A 23,180-nucleotide genomic window follows, 5' to 3' on the forward strand; every position below is an offset into this window, starting at 1 on the left:
CAGATATGGTTGTGGTTAACCTGGCACAGCTATTCGACACTTCTACGCCTTTAATTAAGCCCTGTAGCTGTAGTATCTGAATTGGTCACTTAAAATAATATGCGTCGCATAGGCCAAACCATTTAGCAATAATTACCAATTAAGAGCACTACTTGGGTTGAAACGGATTTATCATTAAAAGAAATTGTGAAATGAAGTAATAAGAGCGAGTCATGAAATTCTCTCATGTTTCCAGAAATAATCACTTGATCACGTACACTATTTCATTTCTTGTTGTTCATTGGAAATGATGAGTGTTAATACATTTACTGGATACTGACAACCGAAATTGCTCTAAGTTTTCTGACACATACAAATAATAGTTTGTTTTCGTGTTCGAAAACTAAAATAAACAATAATTTCAAAGTGCGTGTGTCCGAAAATGTACAGACAAAAAACAGGTTTGCGAAAAATGAAGAGACACACTAAAATATTGCATGGATGATCGGATCATGTTATGCAATGTGCATAGCGTCAATTGTTTCAACGAATAATAACACGTAATTGTAAAATGTCTATTTCAAAGTTTATTCGGGACTTACGAGCCAGAGGAGTCATAATGTGAATACCTGGGGTATGTCCCAACACTCCTATCCGATTTTCTGTTCATGGTTTACATGATTATTAACCCAAGAACGTAAATGTAATGGTTCATTGCGTTCGTGCATTTATCTGGCCGATTTTATAACCTTAATCCAGATGTAAAAACGCATAATCAAAGTGTCACCAGATAAGCACGGCGGGGCAAAAATTTGGTCAAATAGATTTGTAAAATAAACTAACAAAAAATTTAGAGTCAATCATTACTATGGTGTACGGATAGGTCCAAATGTCTGAACCGCGTATCAGACGGTTTAGCTAAACCGTATCAGACGGTTTTACGGTCATAAACCGTCTGATACGATCGTAACAGACGGTTTTTACTTTTGGACCGTATTGTACGTTAAACCGTTTGATTCGAAACCGTATGATACGATTCGTATCAGACGGATTACGACGGGTATTAAGAATAAATGTATTCAGTGTAAACCCTATGATACTATATTGTACGGATAGGTCCAAAAGTCGTATGTGTATCAAACCACCGTATCAGACGGTTTAGCTAGAATCGTATCAGACGGTTTTGGGGTCATAAACCGTCTGATACTATCGTATCAGACGGTTTTGACTTTTAACTTTTGGACCGATTGCACGCTTAACTGTTTGATGCGAAACCGTCTGATACGATTCATATCAGACGGTTTACGATTCGTATCATACGGTTTAGCGTAAACCGTATCATACGATTTACACTGAATAAATCCATTTTTAAATTGAATAATATATTGAATATTACCCGTTATAAACCGTCTGATACGATTCGTTTAACGTACGAACCGGTTTAAAAGTCTTAAAAGCGTATAATACGGTTTTAAGCGTATTATATGGTTCTTACTAAACCGTCTGATACACATACGACTTTTGGACATATCCGTACACCATATGATACGAATCGTTAACCGTCTGATACGAATCGTATCATACGGTTTTGCATCAAATAGTTAAGCGTACAATCGGTCCAACAGTCAAAAACGTCTGGCATGATCGTATCAGACGTTTTATGACCGCAAAACCGTCTGATACGGTTCTAGCTAAACCGTCTGATACGCGGTTCAGACATTTGGACCTATCCGTACACCATACATTACGGACTACAACCCGTATGTCTAATAATTTAGAGTGACCGTGTCCGTAATAACGGTATTTCTACAGTCGGACTTGATTCGTAATTAACGACGTTATCGCATTTGTACGAACACCTACGCAATACAGTTACTAACTTATTACTTTGTAATGTATTCGCTATTGCATGTTCGTTAATGTTCACACTCATCATTCCATGCAATATGTTTAAAACAACATGTTTATTCATGTTATGACACTTTTATTCTCTATAGCATTTATGATGTTGAACTATGTTGGCATACGTGGGAAAGTGGGTACATGGGAACGTTGATTGGAGCTGTAAATTCTAGTTTACAGCGTTGCCTGACATACAGCTCGTATAATTCGTTTTTAACGCTCACACTAATGTTACAGAGCAAGTTTTGCAAATCAGTATGCGCTTAACTACGCTATGAAAAGACAACCACTGCCTGTTGCAGTAAAATTATGAAGACGACAAATGCTAGGAGCGTCTGCTAGGAAAGATAACCACCACATCTGCCTGTGTATAGTTCAGCACCGGTACACTGCAGTTGGTGTATATGACTAATATTGTTTAACAGCTTGTAAGACGACATTGGCCAGTCTAGCGTTTATCATTGAAATCTGTACATATTGGCTACTTTCAGGAAAAACGGGGCTTAATGCATGTCAAATAAGATTAGCCTGTGCACACTGATTAGCCTGTGCAATGCGCACAAGCTAATCAATGACACATTGTCTGATTTTATAATGTTTTTCGTTTCAAGAGAGTCTCTGGGACTGCGTTGACAATTAATGCATATGCATTAAGCCCTGTTTTCCCAAAATGAAACTTAAATTATATTTTTTATTAATTTAAAAAAAAACACATCTGGACCTGTGCTTTAAGACACACTCTTTATAAATTTGAATGGGTTGTGTACATTTAAAACTTGCAATATAAAAAGCTATAACATAATTTTTAGTTGGTCGCGTTAGCGGCTGACTAAATTTACAGAGCATATTTTGCAAATCAGTATGTGCTTGGCTAGCTTAGCTACGCTAAGGACTGTAACTCATAATGCTAGGAACGATTACCTCTGCCTGTCTGCACTGCACACGACGAATGCTTAGGAGCGTCTGCTATACTAATGCAGTGGGTGTATTTACCAGCTTGTAAGTCGACATTGGCCAGTCTAGTGTTTATCATTAAAATTTGTACATATTGACTGCTTTCAGGGAAAACGGGGCTTAATGCATATCACATAAGATTAGCGTGTGCACACTGATTAGCATGTGCAATGCGCACAAGCTAATCAAGGACGACAACAGCGAACAACTTCAATGCTTTCAGCGCTTTGATTAAAACTGAGTTTCGTCTAAACGTTTACAACAGCGAACACCTACAGTGCCTTCAGCTTTTTGATCATGTAATAGCACTTAATCTATTGTCCCCAGTCTACCATGCGTACACCATTGTATTTGTGAACACCACTGTATAGACGTGGTTATATAAAGTCCGTGGATTTACGTGCCAGGTAAGATGGTTTCTATTTTGATTAACTTCACAATTGCAAAAACTTTATTTGAAGCCATGCCCCATAAAGGCACATGAAGATTATGCATATATAAGAGCAATAAATGTTAACGGCGCATTTTTACTTCACTTATATGTTAACAAAAACACGAATACAAACATATAAGAACTAATACACAAATTTTGTAGAATGAGAACATATTTGAGACTCCAATTGTCATTATATTGTATTTTGTGCATTTCAGACTGATCAAATTGCACTATTTTAGTATTACTACTGTAACTTCTTTTGTTATTAGTATGAAATTGAAGTGAGAGTAGAGAGGGCAACTGTAAGCGTTATTTGTGCTGTTTTCTTATACATATTAAGCAAAAACAAAACGTTTGTGTAATACGTAATACCTAATAGCTAAACTTTGTCGGAATTTTTATTTAAATTGGTCTAACGATTATCACATGAATTAAATTTAAGTTTCATTTGTCTCGTATATATAATAAACAAGTGATACTATAATGGATACTGTAAGGAAATAAATAAAAAAGATACAGTAAAAGAACTTTCGGTACTGCTGTAAAACCCTGAACAAAACAACAAATGAAAATAACTACTATTGACTATTTCCAACATCGTACAGTGAAGCTTGTAGGATTGCATAACTTACATTTACTTTTTCCAACATCGTACTAAGTGAAGCTTATTGGATTGCATGGCTTACATTGACTATTTCCAACATCGCACTTAATGAAGCCCGTTGGATTGCATGGCTTACATTGACTATTTCCAACATCGTACTAAATGAAGCACGTTGGATTGCATGGCTTACATTGACTATTTCCAACATCGTACTAAGTGAAGCTTATTGGATTGCATGGCTTACATTGACTATTTCCAACATCGCACTTAATGAAGCCCGTTGGTTTGAATTGCTTACACTGACTATTTCAAAGATCGTACTAAATGAAGCCCATTGGATTGCATTGCTTACATTGACTATTTCCAACATCGTACATAATGGTTTCCGTTGGATCGCATGGCTTACATTGACTTTTTCCAACATCGCACTTAATGAAGCTCGTTGGATAACATGGCTTACATTGACTATTTCCAACATCGTACTAAATGAAGCCCGTTAGATTGCATGGCTTACATAAAAAAATATCTCTGAGAAAACCGGGCTTAATTCATGTGCGTAAATTATCGTCCTTGAATAACCTATGCAGTCCACACAAACTGCGCAGTCTTATAAAGAACGACACTTTCTTGTTGTATGGAAGTTTAGTTTAAATGAAATCTCTTCCAAAAGAAAATCCTGTCTAGGGGGAAAGTGTCCGCTCAGTTCTGCCTGTGTTGACTTCACTAGTCAATCGTGGACGATACATTACGCAAACCCATTAATCATGTCAGTCTTACAAGTATTTCAGTAACTGTAATAATGTTGCACGAGCTTTCGTCGTTCGGTACATACCACTGACATTTCGGAAGGAAGGCGGTGATATATTTGCGAATGTTGGCATCTTCTAACATACTAGGGCATTATTTTTCCGATATCTGAACATTTGATGAAAGGACACGGGGATTTGCTGCAGGTGGGTGTTGCGTTGTTTTTCAGACAATAAAGCACTGTTTTAGGACTTTCGTAGACGTTTAATTTAGTGCGCAAATAAAGGACTTCCACTGTTGCCATGAGGAGAAAACTAATGAGCATTCACACTGGGGGCTGACGAGGTCAAAGCGTAGTCCGTTTCGCTACGACGTCGGGTATATGTTTTACTACGAAAACATTGTTTAAAAACATATGACATCGAGAACGGATTAGTCGAAAATTGTGTTTTAAACATGTAAGATCATGCTTTTCTAATAACAAAACTCTGAATTTAAGCATAATGACATTTCATAGGTTTGTTACATCAAATTATATTCCAAGATTTGTCTGGTTTATGCGGTTAAACATGAAATATACCGCTGATTTTCAAAGCGAAGTCAAGTTTCACTTTTAAAAATGCAATTAAGGTTTACAACTGTGTTTAATTGACACCATTTTACAATTTCCATATTGATCTATGTATCGTTAAGCCACTGGTGTGTTTAGAAATGTGTGGGGTGACTCAGTTATCAGAAATAAAGGCTAAATATTATTATTAGGCATGATCATGTCTCTGACAGTATACGTATAAGCCTCGCTACGACAACGCTTTAGCGTGTATGCGTTTCTCACAGAAGACGTATTGGTTATCTCTCGAAGGCAAAATGAAGAAAAAAAAAGTTAATACAGAGTCATGGAGTGGCTGGATGTTTCCTTTGAGGAAGAGGTAGTAACAACGGCACAACATGATTCGAAGCGCACAGTCGACATTGTATTGCACATTATTGCACATGATATAATTAAATTCACGACTAGGCCAAATGAAACGATTAAACTCGAAAATCCATATAATATAAGATGACAGTTGAGAGTCGATAACCTAATGTCGTCGGTCTCAATAAAAATGACGCATCTTTACCTCGTGGCAATCCCTTATACGTTCATTTTGATACAGACCGACGATAGGTTTTCAGCATACGGTACTCTTTATCAAATAACATTCGATTCTCGTTATCCCCAACTCGCTTATCTCAAAACTCTGCTTATGTCAAAGTAAATCCCATGTCCTAACTTCGATCATTATGTATCTCATACGGAATTTGATTTTTACATTGTATATATCAAAGCGATTTTCTTGAAAATCGGTTATCGTCAACTAATTTTGAGATGAATTTCATGTTCGTATACATGATTTTACCTGTAAAATCCACACCTGTAACAGCCGTAAGGTGTGGAAAGTAGGACCCCAATGGCACAAATTCGCAATTGCATAACCAATATATTGTTGTAAAGGTGTGGCAGTGGGTTCTGTCACAGGCTATTGTTTACTGCGTACATGACAGCCGGTAAATTTACCTCGTGTTACAATGCGGTTAAGGCCCAGTCTCACTATGATGCCGGCGGAGCCCCAGTGCGTGATCAGGCATCTACCGGGTTGAACCGGGGCCCTACCGGGATGAACCGGTGCTCCACCGGGATGAACCGTGGACGACCGGGGACAACCGGGGCTCCACCGGGAGTATTAAAATGTTTAATACCTCCGGGATGAACCGGGAGTCACCGGGTAGGACCGGCAACGACCGGCTTGGCACCGGGAACAACCGGGACTGTATCGGGAACAACCGGTATGAAACATTTGAATACTTTCCCGGTGGAGTCCCGGTTGTCCCCGGTTAAACCGGGGCGTTTCCGCAGCTCTGCCGGGGTCTGATGCCGGTATAGTCCCGGTGAGTGCCGGCGTAGTGACGGTATACCAGGACTCTGCCGGGACTACCGGCTTTCACCGGGTTCAACCTTTTCGTTTGGATGTTCATGCGCACAGTGAAGCACGGCATCTTTTGCACTGGGAAATGGCAGTCTGCAGTAACTGCAAACTGCATGTGATTTGTCCTGAAATGTATACAGAAACTTCGTTGAGCAACCTATACATTATATTTGTACTCGTTGCGCAACCAATACCTACTCTGTGCGAAACCTATACATAAAGTGACTTGTAATTTCCTTCGAAAAAAAGCATTTGAATAATTAAAAAATATGTTCGTAACCTGTTTGCACTTTAAAATGTGTAATGTACACTGAATCAAAGTAACATGTAGTTTTATTTTATTTAAGTAACCGTAATTAGCTATTTTAACAGAATAACCACCTTATGCATTGCTTCAAATCAAAATATTTCGATTTTAGCTTAAAATAAACTTAAAGGTTGCAATTACGCGTATTTGTTATTAGTTTGTTATTGAAAATAAGAACCTACTATTACTGGATGTTCCGTTCTCTGATCCATAAACACCAGAAAAGATGAAACTCGCCTGATTAAGTAGTGTATTTACACAATGTTTTCGTAGTAAAACCTATACCCGACGTCGTAGCGAAACGGACTACGATTTGACCTCGTCAGCCCCCAGTGATTCAGAGATGAAAGAAAACGAGTTGATATTATAATTGGCAAAGCACAATATATCTTCTTTTCTTAGCTATGTAAGCACCGTAACAGACGATAAATTATCGACTTTAATCTAAATTAAGGTTTGTTTGACCGGTAAGACTGTCCTATAAAAATGTTTAACACGGGATCGAGTTTTTGTTTCCTTCATACTTTCGAAAATCTGTTTTATCGACTCCATATAAAATGTTTTGAAGTTTACCTGTACGTTTTCACTAAATGTCATGATTACGAAGAAATATATCATCAAATCACATTCGCTTTCAAATTTGCATGCTGTAATTAATGAAGAATTTAGTGACAAATATTTAGCAAGAAGAAATTAAAATAAGATTAGTAGAAACATGAATCCGCGTTCAAATAGCGATTATACATTCCTCTTCACTACGTTTTACGCTTAATTGTTAGTTTAAAATACAACCACGACCACTGGAGCATGATCGCATCATTATATGTAACGATAAAGTTAAAAAAAAACTAAAATTGCTATTAAGTATGTGTTTATTGATTAAAACATGATGTTACGACTGGCAAGTTTCGCTCGGATGCACTTAACGTATGTCATCTGATTAATGTCCATTCATTTGACGTTTCTCATTAAATAGTGTTAATATTATTCAGGGATATGCAGGCTTTACACAATTGTAAGCTATTGGATGACTTTGCAGGGTAAGTCTGTTTGTAAGTTATGGCCGAAAGGCGTTCTTATTTATTATACTTACGTTGTTGGTTACTACATTACATCATCGAGTGCATCTAAGATGTGTTGATAAGTTATGTAAACAACGAATTCGTCGTCATTAATATATGTAATTTTTCAGACAGCTGAAGGTTTCTCAAACAATCGCTAATGTTCTTAATAACATGACAAGTATTTAATAACACAGGTTCGCATATATAATCATACGAAACTAGAGTTTATATTAAACGTGCATATTTAATAAAATATTTCCTATAATATAGGCATTATATTTATATAGTGTAAACAACGGTTATTAAAAACGCATATTACATTGAAATACGGTGTACTGTTTTAAAAAAGAAGACTTTTAAAAAGTTTTTATCGAAGTGTCTACACCACGTGGTCTATTCAGGGTGTGTCACTTACAAGTTAACAGTCTCTTGTTTAAAGTAATGTTTGGTCAGACATTTTCCACTTATTGTGAAACAATTGTCTCGAACCGAAGAATCCAAATGTTCACGCCACGCTCGACAGCTTAATCATCAACAAATAGAACGTTTTGTGATATGAAACGGAAAATATTCCGCACATAGCATGTCAACTTATAATCCACAAAATACGCGAGTGAAGTTTTAGAACAAAATTTACAATTGATCCTGCTGACACATTACATGATGGTAGTTTTCGATTATGAGCAGGTACTGGCGAACAGTTACAGGTGTTTTTGGCGAACATTGGATCAGAACAAGCAAATTCGTTGAATTGATATCCCCCGCCAATATCCTTCTGGACACAAAAGTTTTCTGGACTGATGGACAACGCCAACTTGCATCATTCTCTTATACATGTATATATATATATATATATATATATATATATATATATATATATATATATATATATGTATATATATATATATATATATATATATATATATATATATATATATATATATATACTCATACCAAGTTTCAATGAAATCCGTCAAAGCGCTTCCAAGATATGGCTCCGACCACACAAAAAAGCATGTTTTCAAGATACAAAGGGCCATAACTCTGTTATTATCCAATGGTGTACAATGCCATTTGGCGTCGCTATCCTCTTATCCATATATATACACAAAAGTGCCGGACGGACGGAAGGACGGAAAGACGAAAGGACGGAAAGACGGATTGACGGACGGACAACGCCAAAACAATATCCCTCCGACTATGGCGGGGAATAATTAAGAGCGAAATCATGAAAATGATTACATGAAGTTTAACACGGTTTACGATAAGGTGAGCTACACAAAACGGTATAGAGTCTTGTTTAAAAAAAGCCCAACAAAAACGCTAGTAATTATCATACTGTTGATCCTAGTGACACTTCCGGAGGGCGTGTCTAGTGACCAGTAGTTGTAATAGTCAAAGTTTAATAAATAAACTGTGCATGAGGTACATCTATACGCAGGTTCGCAATCGGTTATGGGACTTTTGTGTAGTAATCTTAGTATTAAAGTATGCAATTTTCTAAGGCGTTTGTTCGAAGTCCACGTTAGGTACGATTGAAAAAGGTGGAAAGAGGTGCATTTCCTCTAAAATGCTCCATAAATAAGACATTGTTACTAGATAAAAATCTTCCGAAAAATAGGAACTTTGTATTGTATAAAATAATGTATATAAATATGAAGAAATACAGTCGATACAACCTTTCGTTATCACCATTTCTCAGAGCATGATATCAATTTTCAAATTTACGGAACGTATTTTAAAATACTAGCACACTCATAATTTGAACATAAATATCATAGAGTTATATATTTACACTACCGGTATATGTTCAATTGTTAGCATGTGAGTACTCTGAGAGATCATGCATACATGCGTTTGACAGATACTTTGATTGCATTTTTTACTCGCTTACATGTATCTAATAACGGTTACGTCAATTTTAACTAAAAAAATGCGATTACGAGGTATAGAAGCTATATAAATTATTTTTATGGGGCCTAAAGTTTATCAGAAATTGAAATTATGTTTCAATATAAGTAAACAGTTCCATCAGATCGTGTACACCATTCAACTCATATAGACTCATGCAGTGCTTTACTGCGCCGAACTTCCAAATTAGTCTTAAACACGAACAATAAAATAAGGCATTGCGGTTTCTTTTTCACAAATTAGTTTTTTTCCAAACAATGCAAACTCGTTCATTGATAGATATTTGATTGTACTACATTGTAACATACCCACCTTATCTATTGTGTTCAGTGTATGCAATTCCTTTTGTGGCGAGTTCATGTTACTTGCAATATAAATGCATGCCAACGCCTTCATTGAGACTAATGGGATCTTAATGTCTACAAAGAGTATAAGGCGTTGCGGAATGTCATTCATTAACGATAATTGGAAAGACGATCGGTGTAATATTATATACTCTCTAAGCAAAGTAATGTCAGATAAGGTGTTTTTTTAGCTAAAATAATAATTTCTTAAATTATCTTTCGTTGGGGATGTGGACTTAATTTAGACGTTTGTGAGCATATGCTTAAAATTATATATGTTTGCTTTGAAATTGGATATATAACGTTGTAATAAATATTCATACAGTTTAGTTTATATTAATCAATAAAACAATCAGGTAAGCATATTTTCACCTTTGTGATTTAACGCAATATCATGAATTGGCTGTTTTATATTTTTTATAGTTCTTCTATTATTTATTCCAAATTCCTACTATTCTTTACATAATTGCGATGCATTTTTGGAACTTCATTATTCAATTAACGTAAAATGCCTCAAAAACCTGATTCCATTACATACATGTTTGTTTAAGGCCTACTACGATTGACAAGTGACATGGAGAACATTTCAGCCTACGAAAACGGCCCTGGTCCTGGTGAACATATCAACCACAGCGACACCGATCCCACATTCGACTACGACTCCTACTACTTCGACGACTACTATCACGAACATGTGTACAGCATATTCGACTTTGAGATTGTGATCTACGGTTATATCTGGCCAGTCTTGGCCATTATTACGTGTCTATGCAATTGTCTTGTGATTGGTGGATTCTTACAAAAGCATATGCGAACGTCTGCTAATATTATTTTGGTTTTAATCGCAATATCCGACTCCCTTACCGTACTGGTGACCCTCCCAGCGACGTTCTATGTGTACTCACGTGAACAGATGTTACTTTCTAAAGACTGGTGCAATGCTACCATGATAACCAGGTTATACATTTCACGTGCATTTCACACCATTTCCGTCTGGATTACCGTTCTTCTTGGGTTTCAACGGTTCTTACATGTACGACACCCTGCTGTTGCTAACCGTTGGTGCACGATAAAGAAAACGATCGGTATTGTTGCTGTAATGTACGTCCTGGCCTTTCTATTGCACATGTACCATGCTTTTGACATTAAGACTAGTGATGGGTTTTGCCACTGGGAACTCAAAGAGCCATGCGGATGGGGCTGTGCTTATATCTGGGCCTCGTTTATCCTGGGTCACGCTATTCCCTGCGTGGCATTGGTGGCGTTCACGAAACTAATGTTGCGACCAGTGAACCAGAGACCTGGAAGCACAAGTGTTGACAACAACGTTAGGCGACGAAGAGAGCAAAACAGAAACATGACCATCGCTGTTCTACTGATAGTCGTCATATTTCTTATACCGGAACTGCCTTACGGTCTCTTCTACTTGTTGACGATGATACTGAAACTGAGCGTGCAGAAAATACTACCTCTTAGGACCAACCGGATTTTCCACGCCACCTATGAGCTGGCCTTGGTGCTTAGCTTTCATCTGAACTTCTGGGTGTACTGTGTGATGATTCGAAGCTTCCGTTCTGGCATTAAAACCCTTTTTAAGATGGCACGGTGCAAGAAAGGCACATTTTCAGAACTTGAGCGCGAGCACACGTCATCTCAGACCATGAGTTATGAACTTGTTGGTGTCTCAGAAAGACAGTCTGAAGACGTTGAATTGTGAAAATATGTTAGTGTAGCTCAACGATATAAACAGCATACTCCTTTTACAATAAGTCTTAGAGTAAGGTCTTATTTAGAACATATTTATTATTTGAAATCTGTTTCAATTGCAACGCTAATATCAGTTTAAATATGACATAAAAATGAGTTGTCAGTTTCAAGTAATCAATAATAATTAATAACGTAAAGTGTGCACGAAATATTAAATATCCCATGATATGGTATTTTATATGACCTCTTACAGAATACTCGTTTTTCATTACCTTACCCTACTGTTTATTTTATATAATTTTTCTTATTACACGTAGCGTTAATAGCGTACAGTGTGCAGAAAATGTGTAATATCCAATTGTATGGTTTTGTATATTACCTTGGATAGAACACACACCATCTCATCCAGGTGACATGCCGACTGCGTATTTTCCATTATAGGTGGGTACATTTTCATATTTAATTTAGTGACGTTAAAAGAGACCACGAATGTACAGACGCGCACACTTCTCTGTCTTCTGTTATAACGTTACTTGTGGATGCTGCGGCGGCTGCTACTGCTGCTAATGATGATGATAGCAGCAGTAGCAGAAACAGATGCAGCATCAACATCAGCATCGTCATCATAGTATTCTACGTCATATTCGTCATCACCATTCGTCGCGGTTTTCTTTTCTCTATCCTTTTATTTCGTATTCTCTTTCTTTATTGTAATAATTATGTATCTGACGTTATGATCATCCTTTGTCCGGTTGCCCAAAATTTTAAATGATAGTTAAGGTAACAGCCTGTTTACTTCAGATAAAAATAAAATTAAGTGAAAAGCAATGTTATTATCAAACATGTTTAAACTATTCTGGTAAACACATTTGTTTAAACAATGAACACAATATAAAGGGCAAGCAATTTATTAACTTAAATAATTTTTACCGAAATTATTGACTCTGAGCTTAATTGGCCGCGAAAGTTTTGAGCAACCAGGCTCATATTCTGGTTGTGATTCTCTGTGTCGCTTTTTCAATTTAATAATAAATAAACCGATAGCGCTACTAAGCATATAATAACACAAAAAAATAAAAATAATCGTCATAATCAGCATACTTGCAGCATAGGAAGCCTTGGGGACATTCCGCTATAAAACGATCATTGCCCATATATCAACAACAGCTACACTGACATAACTTTCGGCTAAAATTATTTAACCTTCGACGACAACTACCAGAAAATGTGTACAGCATATTCGACTTTGAGAATGCGATCTAATGATACATTGTCTGAAGTTATTTATATGTATTTTGTCACAAGTAGGCGGCTTATACAACATTTGATAAACCTACTAACAAACCAATAACAAACTAACACCATTATGTGTAATCATAATATCGGCTTGGGATAAACATGGCATACTTTCAAATGAAATACAGAAAACATTAGGAAAATCGTCGTTATAAACATCAAATAAATTTAAACTTCTTAAAATGGGAAAACATATACCGTTCAGCAATTCTTGAGAGGTTTTCGCAAAAGGCACGATACAATGAGGAATGTCGATACAATGAGAATCAGCGCAAACGCCTGTTTATGCAATCGCCTTGTGATTAGTGGATCCTTACGAAAGCATATGAGAAATTCTTCTGATATCATTTTGGTTTCATCGCCATGTTCGACTCGCTTACCCGACTGGTGACCCTTCCAACGGCTTTTATGTGTACTCATGAAAACAATGAATCGCACTTTTGATTCAATACCTACACATCTAGAGTCCCAATTGTGGGTTATTCGACAGTAAACTATGATAGAAAATCATGGTATATAACAAGGCTCACAAAACTCTATCGAATATAATATAATAACGCGGATTGTTTTTTTAAGTGGCATAGATTATAGTGAAATACACGACATTTGTATTCCGTTAGATTTTATGAAACTTGTGCATGTACTCAATTATTTTCAGTGGACAAATACTTTATATTTAGATACCACTGATAAATATGATTCAAAAGAAAGTATTGTCCTATTTTTGTTGTTGGTCTTCAGTATTTTATCTCTTGCTGATCTATTCAAAAGTTTTACTGAACACGATACTATAGTCAATAGTTATTTTTGTGTAACGTCTTAATGCGTATGCGAATTTTAATTTGAAAGTGTTTGCCTAGTGACCTCTAGTAATGAGTGCCTTGTGTTTTTGACTGTATAAAAATCGCAATTAAATGTATAATCTATCATTTACCGTTTTTTCTTAGTATTGTCGAACATCCATTAGTTGTCGAATAGATTTTGTTATCATATTAGTTTGTTAAGCATTGTTTAAACACATATTTTTGAATATTTACCAATTATAATCTGTTTATATATGAATGTGAATATTTATTAAATAAGTGCCTTACTAAAATATCTTATTTTTTATAATAAAAGTTTATGATATTAGCGACTGTAATAATTTAAAGTCTTCCACCTTATCGAGAGCGAAGTGAAATTAACGGCAAAGTAATATCGTTATGAATGGCAAGAGGGACCGCCATACGATTTCGCAATTGAAACGGTTTTGATTTGGGTGCATCCAATTATTATGATAGATTTCCTGAATTATGTAAATGTTTCCGCTGCAGACAGTCGATTGTTAATGTTTGCTAATTAAGGGTTTTGTATTTTAATAAACATAACTTCAGAATAGAAATATGGCTATTTGAAGTCGACAATGCAGGGATTTGTCCCCAATTTAGCACTTTGTTTACAAATTCCTTTAAAGGTATGCCAATGAAACAGTTTTTGCAGAGAAAAAGAAATCAACCAATGTCCCCTGAATAACATATCCGGCAAGATTAAAAAAAAAATCGTGTTGGTGGAGAAATTCGACTAAACATTAAACATGTTGATGAAAAAATGATATGACCCGATGACGTGACAAAGATATGAAGATATGACAGGAGTGCAGTTCATTTATAAACTTTAAAGCTCACTATTACAGTTGATAATTGCCCACTCTTTTGCATTTTAGATAATTTTCTTTGAACTTTGAGGTTTCATAATTATATCCGTTCTGAAGCTTAGTTAATTGCCAGCTTACTTATTTCATAACCTTCGTAATGCATTTACTAATCTAAGATTTAATTAAAGAGCATGATTAATGTTCAGGCACGTTTAATAACTTCTTTATATGCAAATATCTTATTGATCGTATTTTAACTTCAAATTATGGTATGTCTGGATTTCCAATTATGTTGTGTTATTGTAATATAAATATGAAATCTTTCGTTAAACGGAAAGCATTGTTTGACACATAATCGGGAATAAAAGTTATTGCTCATCATCATTCACATTTTCTCAAGTGTAATAAAAAAGGAATAAAACAATAATGTGTCATGTTCTTTAATACTTAATCCACCATTTTAATTTCCACTGAGAATGCTTTTGATTGGAATGCGAAAGATTTGTGAAGGATCGGCACAGTTTAATGTTAGACCAACACCATCATATTGGCAATTTATTTTGCATTTTAGCATGTATTTTTGAAAATGTCAAGGACGTAAAATTAATAGAACGATTGGCGATTTGTGCAGAAACCGTACTGTGTAAGAACCTGTTCACGAATAAAAGGATTTTAACAAAAGTAACCTTTCTCTAGTTGAAAGCTTTTTGAACAAGGTTATATGGATGAACTGAACATCGAACATATTTTAATCGTTTTCCTAAAAAACATCCTATAATTTATTGCGTTTTAACTTTTTTTGTTTTCCAATTTTTGTCCAATTTAAAATTCACATGTTTATGCTTTTAATACTTTACATAATGAGATAAAAGATTAGTGTTTTCATAAAAATAATTCTCATATTTCTTCTCATTGAATATAAATGCGCATGCTTCATAAACTGAAACAATTAATAACTATAATGAGATAGTTCTTATAATATTAGATGAATCTCGTGTACTTTGCAATGTCGAGATTGGCGCATGTCAGTAAAACAAACCTAGAAAACGTGAATATGAATGTTTTGCTTCGTATTTTGAATCAACCAGGCATTATTAAAAGCAGTAGGTGTTAAAGATACTCTTGTGAAAGACAACTTGTAAATCACTTAGTTTATGATTTTCATTTTACAAGTTAGTCTCTTAAGGCATCTTCTATATCAAAGTGTCTGAGCCTAAAAACACTTTCATAATTTAGTTCCGCACGGTCTCGTCCAAAGGCTATAATCGCAATTTAGGAATCATCGACCATCGGGATCTGTCTTTATGACAGGTTGACAGAGTGTTTTGTATTTTTGTATATTAAAATCTGTATTAAGGCGTTGTGGACAGAGGTCACATGTTTTCATTGAATACAAGACTTTTGTCCTTTAACACCCGACTTCACGGCATTCGGTACATTTTTATCCCGGCCTACGATAACACAAAGAATGTTTCTATGATCACCACTGCTAGTGTCAACTAGATGTTTCGGAAGAGCAAATTTATTCCAATTTACGCCTTTATTTATTTATATATGTGACCGTTTGGCCATTCTATCGACTTTCATTGTGATTCTCTTGCTCGTTTACGTTGTTATGTGATGGTCCACTGGCGTAAGTCTAAAAGTTAAGTAGTTGGCAATGGCTGGATTGTACGTGCAGTATTGGTAACTGATGGTGACTGGTACCACAGAAGGGAAGCCCATAGTATGAATATAAATATAAATGAATAAACAAAATAAATTAATAAATAAATAAATATATATATATATATTTTTATTTATTTATTTATTTATTTATATATGGGGTCGATAAAGTGTACTTTTGACGCGTAATATATAGTTATAATGTATATTTTGTTAGCAGCAATCGTGAAATTTATATTTGATTGAGTCTCTTATGTTTTCACATACATGCACTGCAGGCCATATTGACCATATTGTGCTGTTATAATAAGGATGGAAACATTATTAAATATCCAATTTGAATGTTTGCTATTCGAATAGCTGCAACGCCGACCAAGTTATGACACATAAGTATTCTTTTAACAATTAAACGATTTCATGTTTTTTCGAAATATACATACGTTTTTTTTTCACGAAGCGATACCTAATAAATTGAATTCAATGGTACATACGGTCACGTGTCAGACTTGTATATGATTGATACTACAGGTAAATGATTTTATAGAAGGAATTGCAATGTGTAACGATCGCACGGAATTGCAAAAACATAATAAGCAGCTCAGTATCGGTATGAGTTGCGAAAAAAACAACTGCGGAAAACGGTTATTTTAGAGAAAATTTTCATTCCAAGGGCCATAATTGACAAATATCAATAGACCGGAAGGAATTTCACACTTCATATGTTTGTCATATAAAGACTCACATACCAAAAGCAGCTAAATATTTGAAATAGTCCCATAAAAAAAACAACGGAAGACCGTTGTTATAGAAAACAATTCAATGTCCAATCTTCATATGTCGCAGTTGAAGGCGATTGGGATGTTTATCAAAGTTGATGATGGTGACAGTAAGACTTTGTAGTACATGTAGATGATACACATTTTATTAGTAATTAGTAATTTAATTTGAAACTTAAGAGGAGGTTTGAACTCAAAAGAAACTAGTACTTTATGATAAATTTTTAATAAAAGTTTTTGATTTTCAAACTTAGCTTTCCTTCTTCATTAAACATCATACAGTTCTGTCATCTAATTCTTTCAACATTGATGTGAATTTCATAATACAGAAAGGTGCTGATTTGCTTTATGCATTCCATAAATTTTTATTATGAAATAAGTATTGTTAAGCATCAAAGTTAACCTTAAAGGGGCCTTTTCAAAGATTTTGGCATATTTTTAAGTTTGTCATTAAATGCTTTATATTGATAAATATAAACATTGGATCTTAAAAGCTCCAGTAAAAAATCAAGAATAAAATTTAAAAAAGGAAAAAAAGTAGCCGGTACCAGGGCTCGAACCAGTGACCCCCGGAGTCCTGGAGTTTGTCTGAAGTAAAAACGCATTGGCCCTCTCGGCTATTCCGCCGGGTATACTCTAGTGAAGTATTTTATACTTTATATAAGCAATCTTCGTAGTTTCGTAAATTCAAACGACTACAACAGAACTCTCCAAATTATTCAATCGTTTCGCGTTGCAACGCTTTATAATTTTTAGGTTTTCAAATCGTCAAAAGATACATATAATGGCTATATTGGACTATGGTAAATGTTCAGTAATACTGTTACCTCACAAATATCATAATTAAAACGAAAATTTGCGAATCTGAAACATTTTTTTTCAATTTTGTCAATTTACCAAACCGTAAAAAAGATCCCTTTAAACCGTGGAAAATTTAAAAAGGGGGGGGGGAGTCCTATCCCGCACCCTCACAGGTTCCCCCCGGTCAATAATACATGCGAACAGTCCTGTGATGTAAACTTTTGCCAAGCACACCTTCTGGTCTTAACACTGCTAGTAAATGTACGTAGACGACTACTTTTTTGGTAATTTACCTCTGGTTAAAGGTAGAATACAAGACTTGTAATCGATTACACTTGTTAAAATGTATCAACAAATTCAATGAGCATTTTATACACAACATAATAATATGAACGCTGCATGTTTTTATTTATTTATTTATCAATTTTTATCATCAACACTTATTATAAGTATACAACAAATACATTCATAAATCAATATAACACACTTTATAACTGTCTTCCGCTAAAATAAAACTTTCACCAAGTGAAATGTATTAAGTAGAGAAAATAAAAAAGTCTGAAAAGGAAACTTAAAAATGTCAGATAGTACAAGTAGTGATAGTATTGATAATATTTGACATTTTATGGGTTAATATAATGCATAACGAAATTAAAGATGACTAATTCAAAAATACAAAGGTAACATGGAACGGAGAAAAAGAAGACAACGGCAAGGGAGAATGGCACATTTCAGGAAAATCGTTCCGAAAGTATCATTTGAATATTTTATCAAAGTGTTCGGATTCGACCCAAGTGTTCTTGACAATAAATTTGACGACGTAATTGTAACTTCTAATGAAGTGGCCAGCATCCCAACGCCTTAATTAATTGAAGAATTCGATGGCACTGGCATTACCATGGTCAAATAAGTATTTAAGAGCAGGCAAAACAATAAAGTAACATAAACACGATTGTAACGATTTTAACGATTCCTGAAATTAAAAGTCGGCAGAGAACTGCATGCGCTTGATGTCGATATTTGGGATGAGTATATCGCACGTTATTCACACGGGATATCCAAATTACACACCGAACTTAACAATATAATAGACGTACAAAAACTCCAGCAGGGAGTTCCCATGTGATTTTAAGCAAAGGAAATATCAGACATACTATACAGCTTTTCATAATGCTCACTTAGTTTTGAAGCCCAACATTCCAATACATTACCGAATAGACACTCGAGAAAATATTTTACCATAAATTACCGTGGACGACACGTTGGTATAACTTGAGTTGTGTTCCATGATTTGTATAAATTGCTTAAGGTTTTTGATATTTGAGTATCTAAAAGAGAGCTCGTTAAACATATGCTTGTACTATGTAATACCTATCGTCGCCATTCATTTAAAAACCTAAATAAAACGGGAAAATTCAAGACAATATATGGATTACCCAAGACAAAACATTAAAAATACAATTGTACAACTGAATTGAGGAATGTTTTAGCATAGTTGTGAAGTGGTTCACGGTTATGCTCAACAATTACATATCAATCATATAGTATTTTAATAATCATCTTGTGAACAGTTTTCATCAAAAAGTATGTCGTCTTTAGTTTGTTTTCAATGTATATTGTTTAAATAAGTTCGCTCATTTGTTTTTGGGACGTTCATCACAATGAACAGTTGAACCATTAGACCTATTAAAATGAAACCGACGTTGCCTAAGGGAAATGTGTTACTTTGTTGAAAGTTGAAAGACTGTTAGGCGTCCGTATTGTTTTTTTCATTAATTTCTTTAATGCGCGTAATGCGTGTGGCGAACTATTTAATTGTATTTTTCATCCTTAAGATTGAAATTAGTTTTTGTGATTGTTTTGATATTTGAAGATGACAAACACTGAATTTCTCTATATAATGTTATAACATCTACATGCATTTGTATCACTAATATCACTAATATCATTGTCAAACATCAAAGAAATCAAAAATATTGTTTTCTTAATTTATAGCAATACCATTAATATACTTGCAACGCATATTGTTTTATAAACAGGTTTCATGTTTATAAAAGAAGGTGGGTTCCCACTGCCGATCCAATCAACCTGATTATCCCGATCACCAAAATTTCCCGACCAAACGCGACCAGGCTCGACTAAAAAGGGTATACACGACTTCTTCTCGACCTCTGGACGATAACACACGACCCCTACACGAGTCATTCACGACGTCCACTCGACCATCTTTCCAATTTCCACTCGATCATCTCGACCCATACGCGAGCCCTATACGATCTCAGCTTGACCAAGTGGACCTCAGCTGGATCGCCACCAGATCTTCACACGACCAGATCGTGATGGTCGTACTACAGACGTACAGAGTCAGGAACGGTCGTGTATTGAAACTTTGAGGATAAAAACTTCAAACAGTGTTGTTCACTAATCTCTTTTAATCATCATGGAGATTGAACAATTACAGTTGTGGGCCAGATGGTTAGAGCTCCAGAGAGACAGGGCCATGGCTGTAATAGAGTAAGAGGAGGAGGAAGTCGCCCAGATGCGTAGGCGTAACAGGCCACGACGCAGGTAAGTGTGGGTTAAGCAGTGGCTTACGCGACGGCCATTATATGGATACTATGAGCAATTACTACAGGAGGTCAACAGAGAAGACCCAAAAGGATACAAGAACTTTCTCAGAGTGGATGCCGATCTGTTTGGGGAGGTTCTTGATCGCGTATCTCCCAGGATTAAGAAACACATCACCACCTATAGGTAAGTCCGTCTTATAACTAAAAACGTTCACTACGTATTTTTAATTGTGCCATCCTATGGCGCACTGAACTTACAAGTCTTTTTATGGAAAGATGGTCAAATATTCAATGTAAATGTTATAGCAGATATTTGTTACTAATAATTGCTAAAATCTCGATTTCAGGGAGCCTGGATTGAAGTTGGCCGTAACTCTTCATCATCTCGCAGCTGGGGCCTCGTATTCAGACTCGATGTACTCATTCCGAGTGTGTAAAAACACTATAAGCAAATTCGTTCCTGAAATTTTGGAAGCTTTAATACAGGAGTACTCAGGGGAAGTGCTACCAGCCATCGTCACAACTGAACAATGGCAGGAGATTGCCGATGACTTTCAAACCAATTGGAACTTCCCTCATGCCTGCGGGGCTCTTGATGGAAAACATGTGAGGATAAAGAATCCGAAGAACTCCGGTTCCCTGTTCTACAACTATAAAGGGTTCTTCTCAATAATACTGCTTGCACTCGTGGATTCAAACTACAAATTAATCTGGGTTAACGTGGGCGCTAATGACAGTGCATCCGACGCCCAGCTCTTTAATAACACTGAACTAAGAACTATGCTTTAAAAAACAGTCTTGGTTTGCCGGACTCTTATCCACTTCCTTGCGATGGCAAGAACACCCCATACTTTCTCATTGGAGACGACGCTTTCGCATTGAGAACATGGATGATGAAGCCATACTCAAGACGCAAATTGACCAACGAGGAGCGCATATTTACTTACAGGTAAGTCTTCATTTTGAATTTATGCTTGCGAAATAAAATGTGCATTTACCTTTTACCCACTGCTTGATATTGCCTTCTGCTGAAAATGTCATCTGATTAATTTTAATTAGTTTCCATTGTGTCTAATGTTCTTATAATTTGGCAGATATAGTGTCTAACAATCAAACAGCTTAGACACTGACCAGACGTCGAGTAACGTCTTGTCTCGTTCCAAGCTGTTTGTAAAGGGTAGTATGATCTCGTAACGCAGAAGAAAGGTTATATCAAAAGCGATTTTTCTAATAAGGTAGCATAATCCATTTCATTTTAGGCTGTCCAGGGCTAGAAGAGTAGTAGAGAATGCATTCGGTCTTCTCGCTATGAAGTTTCAGTGCCTTCTTGGCTGCTTGAACCAGACAACCGAAACCGTTGACTCAATTATCCTTGGATGTGTCATACTGCATAACCTAATCAGGATATGTTACCCTGCCATTGCGAGACTTGTCATTGATCAAGAAAAACGAGAACAACAACTTAGTACCTGGTGAATTGCGCCATGGAAGACAGTTGGCTGATGGTGATCGAAACCATGGAAGGAATGTTATGACATCCGCCTGGGTATGTCAGAGGGATTACCTTAAAGACTACTTAAACTCACCAGCTGGTTCAGTTGATTGGCAACAGAATAAGAATTAATATGTTAGTGACCCTCTTTGGTGAGATAAATGACATGACAAGGACATGTTTAACGTTCCAATATAATTAGATTATGCAGTTATTAAACGTTATGTGGTTTTGACACTGACTCCGGGAATGTAATAATTATATGTAAAATATTGTTATTTGAAATTGTAGAGGTCCTCTATCTAGTCAGATGTGTTAGTTGTTTTCATGTTTTGTTATGAAGCAAATTAGCTTCATCGTTATGATATATTTGAACATGTAGTTGTTTGTTTTCTCAATTATGTTGCTTTTGATTTCTTGCGGACAGTTAACCTATTTTCCTTGGCAGATTTAGACCCCTGTCCTAATCGGGCAACAAGTATAGACACATACCTTCGCCAGGAAATTCACGTGTATATAGCAAGTAGTGGAAACTAGGAATCGTACCAAAACATCTCGGCCTTATAGGTCCAATGACTTAACAACCAAAAAAAGTATCACACTAAGTACGTGTATCATATTTCTGTATGTAGAAAACATTGTACTTTTATTAATAAAGTCGGAGTTGAGGAAAAATATTTAAATTAAACTTATTCTTAATTATTTCAGTCTTTGTTTATATATATGAAAGACAAGCCAATAAAATTAAGCTTTAAATAAAAGAAACTTAAAAAACTAACAAAGACTTTTTTGCCTTATGTCGAAAGTATGCTAAGTAAGTTTATAAGTAAGCAACACAACCTTGTACAGCAACAATTGACATCAATATACTAAAGAATCAACAGCATTGTATTTTTTATATGAGTTTCAAATTAGACTAGAGACATTTAAAGTTAGTTAGATTAAAATACAAATCTGATTAATTCAGAATAATATACATAAATTCACTTAGGAAGAAGCGATAGTAAGCAGCATGGTGGCTCATA

The 23,180-nt window shown here is 35.5% G+C and overlaps 1 protein-coding gene across 2 annotated transcripts; it reads left to right on the top strand.

Moving 5' to 3' along the window:
- Nucleotides 1-294: 294 nt before the first annotated feature.
- LOC127831996 (sex peptide receptor-like) lies at nucleotides 295-14,229 on the top strand. 2 transcript variants are annotated; one of them, XM_052357123.1, is made up of 2 exons: nucleotides 295-613; nucleotides 10,767-14,229. In XM_052357123.1, the coding sequence occupies exon 2, from the start codon at nucleotides 10,790-10,792 to the stop codon at nucleotides 11,930-11,932; it is 1,143 nt and encodes a 380-aa protein (XP_052213083.1). In that variant the 5' UTR covers nucleotides 295-613; nucleotides 10,767-10,789; the 3' UTR covers nucleotides 11,933-14,229. The 2 variants fall into 2 exon arrangements, with proteins under 2 accessions (XP_052213083.1, XP_052213082.1); XM_052357122.1 differs by lacking the exon at nucleotides 295-613 and adding an exon at nucleotides 10,119-10,571.
- Nucleotides 14,230-23,180: the final 8,951 nt, after the last annotated feature.

Source organism: Dreissena polymorpha, chromosome 5 (assembly GCF_020536995.1).
Source record: "Dreissena polymorpha isolate Duluth1 chromosome 5, UMN_Dpol_1.0, whole genome shotgun sequence".
Classification (NCBI taxonomy): Eukaryota; Metazoa; Mollusca; class Bivalvia; order Myida; family Dreissenidae; genus Dreissena; species Dreissena polymorpha.